Source organism: Tasmannia lanceolata, unplaced genomic scaffold (genome assembly GCF_043159265.1).
Source record: "Tasmannia lanceolata isolate RefF3 unplaced genomic scaffold, GAP_Taslan_0.1 ptg000037l, whole genome shotgun sequence".
NCBI classification, from domain to species: domain Eukaryota; kingdom Viridiplantae; phylum Streptophyta; class Magnoliopsida; order Canellales; family Winteraceae; genus Tasmannia; species Tasmannia lanceolata.
The window spans coordinates 27678792-27688370 of record NW_027518714.1 but is presented as its reverse complement, the minus strand read 5'-3'; the positions used below and the strand labels follow the sequence as shown (position 1 = coordinate 27688370).

Genomic DNA, 9579 nt, shown 5'->3' with positions numbered 1-9579 from the left:
ATTGTTAAAAGAATTCAAAGAGGTCTTCGCTTGGTCATACGAAGATATGCCAGGATTAAGTGAGGAAATTGTTCAGCACCATATCCCTCTCTACCAAGAAGCTTAGCCGAAGAAGCAGAAGCTCAGAAGAATGAAACCAGAATGGGTACTCAAAATCAAAGATGAAGTGATCAATCAATTGAAAGTAGGATATTTAGAGGTTGTCACATATCCTTAGTGGTTGGCGAACATCATTCTGATGCCTAAGAAAGATGGAAGAGTACAGTGTTGTGTTAATTTCAGAGATCTGAACAAAGCCAGTCCAAATGATGATTTTCCTATGCCTCACATCGACATCTTGGTCGGTGACACAGCAGGTCACGCCTTACTCTCCTTCATGGATGGGTTTTCTAGATACAATCAGATAAAGATGGCTCCAGAAGACAAGACCAAAACAACATTCACTACATAGTGGGGAACCTACTACTAAGGGTGATGCCATTCAGTCTCAAGAATGCTGGTGCAACTTATCAAAGGACTGCAACTACCCTCTTATATGACTTGATCCACAAGGAAGTAGAGGTATATGTTGATGACATGATTGTCAACGCCAAAACTCGAGCATATCATGTTCAAGCTTTAAGAAGATTCTTCGAAAGAATTGCGAAGTATAAGCTCCGGCTTAATCCTAACAGTGTGTTTTCGGAGTTATCTCTCGAAAATTGTTAGGCTTCCTAGTCAGCCACAGAGGAATCGAGGTAGACCCTGCTAAAGTCAAAGCGATTCAGGAGATGCCGTCTCCAAAAATAGAAAAAGAAATCAGAGGATTCTTGGGAAAAGTTTAGTACTTGAGCCGTTTCATAACCCAGCTAACCAATACATGCGAGCCAATTTTCATGTTCTGAAGAAAAATGCTTCCAAACAGTGGAACCCTGAATGTCAGCAAGCCTTTGAGAAAATCAAAGATTGTTTGTCATCACCTCCAATGTTAACACCTACACTCACCTGACGACCCTTCCTCTTATATCTTTCAACCGTGGACACAACTCTCGGATGTATGTTGGCACAAGAAGAGAAATGCCAGTTTATTATCTCAGTAAGACTATGTTCGAATATGAACTGAATTACACTCAATTGTAGAAAACCTGTCTAGCATTAGTATGGGCCACTCAAAGAGACAAGCACTATTTGCTATCACAAAAAATCTTCCTCATATCTCGGATGGATCCAATGAAGTACCTGTTGGAAAAACTGTATGCCCAAGGGTCCTCATGGGTTCTCTCAATCACCTTGTTTTGATGATTAACAAACACAAATTAATTAGCCATTATGGGCTTATTGTTTGCCTTGAGTGTTGTGCTATAGACAAGAAATTCACAAGTCAATCTGGCTAGCACATACATCATTCATGGCCTATGCTTGAAGATGAACCACATACAATGTCAAGGAGCTTGAACCAACTTGAAGTAGTGATCCATGCAAGAGACCAAGACTTGAAGATGAGCTTTAAAGTTGAAGATGTGAGCAAAGAGTCTTGTGTTAGATTGTATAATTTAATCCCACTTAGGCATCCCATGTTGAGGCATAATCAAATCACTAATAAGGTCCCAAATAATATTAGAATATAAGAAAAAGGCCCGTGGACCAAAGCCCTAGTGCCATGGATAGCTTAGAATTGCAAATGATTCAAATCGGCACACTTAGCACTTAAATTTTGAGATCAGGGCATAAATCATATCATAACTGATCCTAAACATTATTAAATATTTTTAATAATATTTTTAACAGAAATATCTCATCATTTCCGTTCAAATCGAGTATAAGAACGTCGAAATCCGATGAGCAACGAGTGAGATATGAATTTTACAAAACTGAGTATGAAATTTGAAAAATGCCAAAAATGCCCTGAAATAGATCTGTTGGAAGTTGTCCAGAATTATAGAAATGCCCTTGTAACGGCTAGTTTTGGGTTTTCTCTATATATATGGGTTCCCTAAGCATGTGAACTCATCTCTCTCATTCCTAAACTTGTTCTAAACATATTAGAGAGTGGAAAACACCCTTGTGCCTCAATTTGTGAATATCTAAAGGGATTAGACCTAGGCTTATCTTTGTATATCTTTTCAGAGTGCATTTGAGAGTTATCATTGTTGTAATCAAGCCTACAAGAGACTATTCGTTGTGCGCTTCAAAGCTTCCACAATGATCACGCACTTCCGATTCGGCGCGTCTAAAGAAGGAGAATCCATTGTATGTGGGTCTATGCTTTGGCCCATCCAAGAAAGGTGAAGCATTGAGGGTCTACGCTTCGGCCCGTTAAGAAAGAAAAATCCATTGTAAGAGGGCTCACGATCCGGCCTGTTAAGAGTGGAGGATCATCCTTAGTGGATTTTCCCAAGGAGACCAAACTTGGGAAGAATGGAGTAGGGGACCTCCCGAATCACTTTACATCTTGTGCACTCCCATCTTCTCTCTCCTTCCCTTAGTTGGTAAGATCTTTACTTTGCATTTTATTTTAATTTCACATCTATTTGCAAAGTAATGAGTGTGGGTGATTTGTTTGATTTAACTTATTAATTGGATTAATTAATTAATTAGTTTTTAAATTGGGATTAATTCCCTAAAATTTTAATTAGGCCAATTCACCCCCCTCTTGGATTGCCTATCGGGACTTCATTTGGTATCAAAGCTAAAGGCTCTTCTATAGATCTTTGATTATTCAAATTTTTACAAGAGAAAGGATCTAAAATGGCAACCCTTATGAATTTTGAGAAAGGACGATCCTATCTTGTTCGTTCCATATCTTGTTCCTCTCATCTTTGATGGAACGAAATATGGATCGTGGAAAGTCAAAATGAGGTTCTTTCTAAAACCTATAGATTATGATATAATGGACATAATTGATAAAGGCTTCACCTTACGTAAAAAATGCAACAAGCTTGCTTTGAATATGTTTTCTTTAAACTCAAAAGCTATGATTGCATTGTGTTGTGGAATATCTAGTGATATTTTTGTGAAAATCTCTTCATGTAAAAATGCAAAAGAAATATGGACCACTCTTGAAAATTTATTTGAGAAAAATATTTTTCTTAGTGCTTCTATTGAGAAAAATACTACCTTTGGACAAAACAAGATTTCTCAAAAGTCTTTTGCAAACGAAAACAACTTCAAAACTTTAATTTTCGAGTTGCAAAATCAAATTGAAAACTTGAAAATGAAAGTTGATGATTGTTTGGGCAAAAATAAAAAATTAAGTCAACTTAACCAAATTTTGATAAACAAAAATGTTGACTTAGTTCAAAAAAAAAAAGTTTCGGAAAATGAAAACTTTGAGCTTATTGAAATTTTAATTTTTTGAAAGAAGATGAAGAGGAATTAAGGGCTAATTCATCTCATGAAATTGATAGCTTGGAAGATAAACTTGAGGAGATGAAATTAGAAAAACAAAAATAAGACCCTTCAAGAAAAATGTGCTATACATGTTTGTGAATGTAAACATTCTTGTTGTTCATCTAGTCCATCTACACATGCTTCTATTTGTTGTGATTATTATGGTAGACTTGGACATTACAAGTCTAAATGCATGTTTAGATTTGTAAAATCAACTAAATTTGTATGAAAAATAAAAGACATATCACAAAGAATAAAATCGGTTGGACCCCAAATGGTTTGGGTTCCTAAACCCCCTACTTGAGTCATTTCATGTACTTAGTAGATTTAGGGAATGTGCTTAAATGTTAAATCATTTGAAAATGTGCTTTGGACTATATGCTATTCTTGTTTGATTCACATGTATCCATGTTTATGCTTTAATGGCAAATCCTTTTGTTATAATCCAAAGTCTTTATGCTTGAAACTTAGTTTTTGTAAGACTTTGATATCTTGCACTAAATTGTTATATATATTGAAAAAGGTTCCCTAGATATTCTATTTTTGATATCTAGTTTATGTTTGGAGCTAAATTACAAAATCATATGAAAGATACGCTTCTAGATACAATATACTTATTCTTGTTGTATCTAGTTGATATGTGCTTCATGATCACATCATTTGTGAAGAAACAACCTATAGATACGATATACTTATATTGTTTGACTTGTATGTATCTATATGTATTTTTGCTAAGTGCACACACTATGACTTAAATCTTATTGCACTTAATATTCATCCACGTGACATGCCACACTTGAACTTAATATGGAAACCATAGTTGATCCTACATGAATATCAACCTCTCAATTGCCCTTGAGTTCATATTAAACTCATAAGTGCATATGTTTCTTAGTTGAACTCAAAATTTGGACAAAATTGGCTTTTGCTAGAGTATTTGGTGTCTAAACTATTTAGTTATCATTTGTAGCAAATCTATGTAAGTAAATGCCATGTCTAGAAAATTGATCACTTCTTAGACATACCTTTAATGCCCTAGGTGAGAAAACAAGTTTATCTCTAAGCACCTAGTTGTCCTTCACACCCTCTCACAAGATTCTGTCATTATGTGCTTTATAGTTATCATTAAAAGCAATAAGAAATCTTTGATAGGTTTTATGTATGTGTATTCCATGAGCCTTAATTGTATATCCTCTCATGACTAAGACGAACTTTGAAACTTAAATGATATCATGTGTTTAGTCATGGTAGTTTCTTTGGAATACATGTGTCCAAGGTATCATCTCTTGACGTATATCCTTAGTGTCCTTGGATCCTTCCCTAGATTCTTATAAAACATATTTTGTAAGGAAAGTTGAAAACAAGTCTAGATTCAACATATGAGTAGAATTGAAAAATCATTGGAATTTAGTATTCGATTTGGGCAATAACTCACTTTTGTGGTTCGTACACAATGCTTTGTGATGGGAACATGTGCCTCCCACATACTTTAGTTTTCCTATAGGCTTATGCACTATGTGCCTAATGCCTTGTCATTAGACTTGTGGTTGTGTATGTAGGTAGATGTTTGGACCATATGTCTTATATGTTATATTTTTTGTGTCCAAACATAGTAAACCATCCATAGATGAATAGTATCCGTGTGATCTAGGTCATGTTCACATAGAATGTTCTAAATTTGAAAAATCCAAGTATATGTGAACTTATATATATATATATATATATATATATATATATATATATATATATATATTCATAAGGCATTGGTTCTAATTGTCATATTATTTGCCTTATTTGTATTTGATATATGTTTGTCACATTGTGATACTTACATGTTAGATCACTATACATATCACATAAGTTTGAGTGATTTGAAACTTTGAAATTATCTAAGTACTCTCAAACTTCAAACCTTGCGAGGGACAAATGAATTTGTTTGATTATTCCCTTCATAATTAATTAGTTTGTTTTTATAAGCAAATTTGAAAAGAACTAGTTATTCTCCACACTATGATAGAGTTGTTTACTCTAGATACATTCCTTATGTTTTGGCATCTGTTGTCCTAAGTAAGTTTGGTGTTTGAAGATTACTATTTCTGTCCCTATCTATATAGTGTATAACCCCCACTTGTTTTGTTATTATCTACATGTACGAAATGTTCAAACCTTAATGTTAAAAGCTACTCAATCGGTGCTCATGCCTTCTTTTGCAGGAACGGTACCATAACCTTAATTAAAACACTTAATTACTTTTGTCTTGTGCCAACATCTCAATCATGGATAGGTATATTTGTGTGTGAGATTTTCCTAGCTTATTTGTATGTTATATCCTTGGGGGAGTATATTTGAACTATTGAATTTGATATCACACTTAGGGGGAGCATGGTTTGCTAGGTGTTCTCGTGACAATGTTTTGATCTTATAACACACCGGCAATTGGCTCTTCGGCATAAAGTCACGGGTATGCTCCCTGTTGACTTGTGTTCGACTCCCGCCTCCGACTTACCTGATACACGTGATGTGTGTGTCGTTGCGTGTATCCGTAGGGACTAGTCCTACTCCCGAAGGGCGTGGGGACATCCTACGTCATCAAAAAAAAAATATTTTGATCTTATGATCCTTAGCATTAATGCAAATTGTGTCATTGTAACCCAAGGGATGTCCTCATCTATTTGGTATCTTATGGAATATATATATATCCAATCCCCTTGGTGTCTGTGTGGACACCCTTTGGATTCATACATTGTATGATTCTTTTTCAAATGGGGAGCTTGAAAGTTCAAATGTTGTCCTTAAGGATTATCATATGATCTCTAATGTGATTACTTCATATATGATAAGTACACTCATTGGAGCATGGTTGCTCCATACATGAGTTAGTTGGGCTTGTCTTATGTTTCTAGTTTTTGGTATCATACTTGGTATAGACTAAAGGCCCTTAGCCTAAACCTTAAAGTTCACACCATTTAGGCTTCACACTTATCTTAGATATTCATTTGGTATTTGGTAATATTATTTCAAGAATAAGTTTTGTTTTGGCCATGTATTCACTTTCACATTTTTAGCCTATTGTGGTCATGCCTTGCTACATATGTTTCACCTAAGGCCAATGACAAATACAAAGGGGGAGAGCTAAATAGTCATATATTTATGTTCATATGGATCATTATGAGATGCTCAAATCATCCATTTTGACATTCCCCACATATTTGTGCTTAAACTTTCATATCTTTTACAAAAAAAGGGTTCAATGATCAACTTTTTGAATTTTGTACTAAAACTTTAATATCATTATTGATCCACATTCATAGAAGTAAAAGACACTTGCTTATCACAATTTCTATGAATTTGAGTGGTTATCATGTGTGTTTTCACTTTTTCACTCATATACCCATGAAATACCTCACTGTCATGTCATGAAAGTGCTAAAACTTATTCTTATGCATGACAAATCAAAAGGGGAGTTCTTAACTTGTTCTATATCTATTCTTGCTTATCATGATAGGTTTCATCTCATATTATATCTACCTATCACCTCATGATAAGATTCTATAAGGAATTCACAAAAAAGGGGGCTTATCATTCTAAGTTTTACATTTACTCTATTTCTTTCATGATAAGTATACTATAAGTTTTATAATGTCATACTATTCATGTTTGAATGAGTCATTGGGTGTATATGAATGTCTTTCATGCTTTATATAGTGCCACACACAAAACTGTGCTAAAACATAATGTCCCTTTGATTTTTTCCAGCATAAACTAGATTTCCATTTGATATTCTCTTTCTATGTTGTTACGCTCTTATCATATAATCTACACTTCATTTATCTTGTATTCATGATAAGAAACTAGAGAGACCATGTATTTTCATTGAAAATCTTTCATTCTTTATTATTGTGCTTAATGGTTAATTCTTCCTTTTTGCTTATACCAAAAGGGGGAGAATTATGAAATTGATTAGATGTCCATAATCCATATGCATGTATGCTTAAACTTGTTAAAACTAACATATGCATATGTTGAGGGGGAGTAGTTATGCTTATATTGTTTATCTAATCCTCATAAAAGGTTCCTCCCACCTCTCTAATTATTTGGTTTGTCATCATAAAAAAGGGGGAGATTGTAAGCCCAAGGGTCCTCATGGGTTCTCTCAATCACCTTGTTTTGATTAACAAACACAAACTAATTAGTCATTTATGGGCTTATTGTTTGCCTTGAGTGTTGTGCTAAAGACAAGAAATTCACAGGTCAATCCGGTTAGCACATACATCATTCATGGCCTATGCTTGAAGATGAACCGCATACAATGTCAAGGAGCTTGAACCAACTTGAAGGAGTGATCCATGCAAGAGACCAAGACTTGAAGATGAGCTTTAAAGTTGAAGATGTGAGTAAAGAGTCTTGTGTTAGATTGTATAATTTAATCCCACTTAGGTATCCCATGTTGAGGCATAATCAAGTTACTAATAAGGTCCCAAACAATATTAGAATATAAGAAAAAGACCTGTGGACCAAACCCTTAGTGCCATAGATAGCTTAGAATTGTAAAAGATTCAAATCGGCACACTTAGCACTTGAATTTTGAGATCAAGGCATAAATCATATCATAACTGATCCTAAATATTTTTAAATCTTGTGGAGGATCATCCTTAGTGGATTTCCCCAAGGAGACCAAACTTGGGAAGAGTGGAGTAGGGGATCTCCCGAACCACTTTACATCTTATACACTCCCATCTTCTCTCTCCTTCCCTTAGTTGGTAAGATCTTTACTTTGCATTTTATTTTAATTCCACATCTATTTGCAAAGTAACGAGTGTGGGTGATTTGTTTGATTTAACTTATTAATTGGATTAATTAATTAATTAGTTTTTAAATTGGGATTAATTCCCTAAATTTTTAATTAGGCCAATTCACCCCCCTCTTGGATTGCCTATCGGGACTTCAAAAACCATCCCTGGTTGGCAGGACCAGTCGTTGGTTGCTATTGTTAACAGAATTTGACATCACATATGTCACCCAGAAGTTGACATCACATATGTCACCCAGAAGTCTGTCAAAGGAAGAATTGTCACAAAACAGTTAGCTGATGCACCTACTGAAGATACAGAGCTGAATTGTGAATTTTTGGATGAAGGGATCATGATGATCAGAGATGCACCCAGTGGCACTACATGGACCATGTACTTTGACGGAGTGTCAAATTCAAGAGGCAGAGGAGTTGGCATTGTTCTTGTCTCACCTCGGGATGAGCACATACCAATTTTTATCAAACTAGAATTCAATTTCACCAAAAACTTGGCTGAGTACGAAGCTTGCATAGCTAGTCTGGAAGTAGCCCTGTCATTAGAGATACAAGACCTCGATGTGTACAGAGACTCTCTGTTGATCATTTGTCAAATAAACGGGAAATGGCTCACTAAAGAAGATAGGTTGATTCCGTTTCACATTTACCTTACGAGCCTGATGAAAAGTTTCCACAATATCAGCTTTACTTACATCTCTAGATTAAGAAACAGGTTCGTTGATGCTTTGGCCACACTTGTATCCACAGTTGACATTCCAGTAGGGGTAAAGGTACGTCCTTTGGCAATAAAGAGACATTTCATCCCAGCACATGTACAAGCGGTTCAGATAGCAGCCAGATGTCCAAATGAGAAACCTTGGTATTTCGATATCAAAAATCTTATCTCCGGCAGGAGACACCCCCCAGAGGCTTCCTTAAGAGAGAAAAGAGTATTGCGCAAATTGGCATCCAGGTGTGTCATTTGTGGAGGAGACTTCTACCGCAGATCATTTGACGGAGTCCAACTCCTCTGTGTTAATGAAGATAGAGCCGCAAAAATCATGGAAGATGTTCACTCAAGTCTTTGTGGTCCTCATATGAACGGCAAAATGTTAGCTCGAAAGATCCTTCGTCTTGGTTACTTCTGGACTACTCTCTAAGTAGAGTACTTCACATTCGTTAAGAAGTGTCACTTATGTCAGATTCATGCTAATCTGATACACATGCCGCCTTCAGAGCTTCACTCGCTCACATCACCGTGGCCTTTCTCAATTTTGGGTATTGACATTATCGGCAAGATTTCTCTGAAGTCCTCCAGCGAACACGAGTATATACTTGTCACAATCGATTACTTCACGAAATGGATCGAAGCTCAGTCATATGCTTCGATTTCATCAGCGTCAGTTGCCAAGTTTATCAGGGCC

General features: G+C 35.6%; 1 protein-coding gene across 1 annotated transcript; it reads left to right on the top strand.

Moving 5' to 3' along the window:
- Positions 1 to 474: 474 nt before the first annotated feature.
- Positions 475 to 9315, top strand: LOC143861365 (uncharacterized). The gene is made up of 2 exons (XM_077372291.1): positions 475 to 673; positions 8393 to 9315. Exons 1-2 carry the CDS (start codon positions 475 to 477, stop codon positions 9313 to 9315), a joined length of 1122 nt encoding a protein of 373 aa, XP_077228406.1.
- The last annotated feature ends 264 nt before the right edge of the window (positions 9316 to 9579 follow it).

Excerpts from the sequence above, each read along its gene's own strand:
- LOC143861365 (XM_077372291.1), top strand. The coding sequence starts at position 475 with ATGCCATTCAGTCTCAAGAATGCTGGTGCAACTTATCAAAGGACTGCA. Across the intron at positions 674-8,392 it reads GCTCCGGCTTAATCCTAACA|AAGTTGACATCACATATGTC; the intron begins GTGTGTTTTCGG and ends TATGTCACCCAG.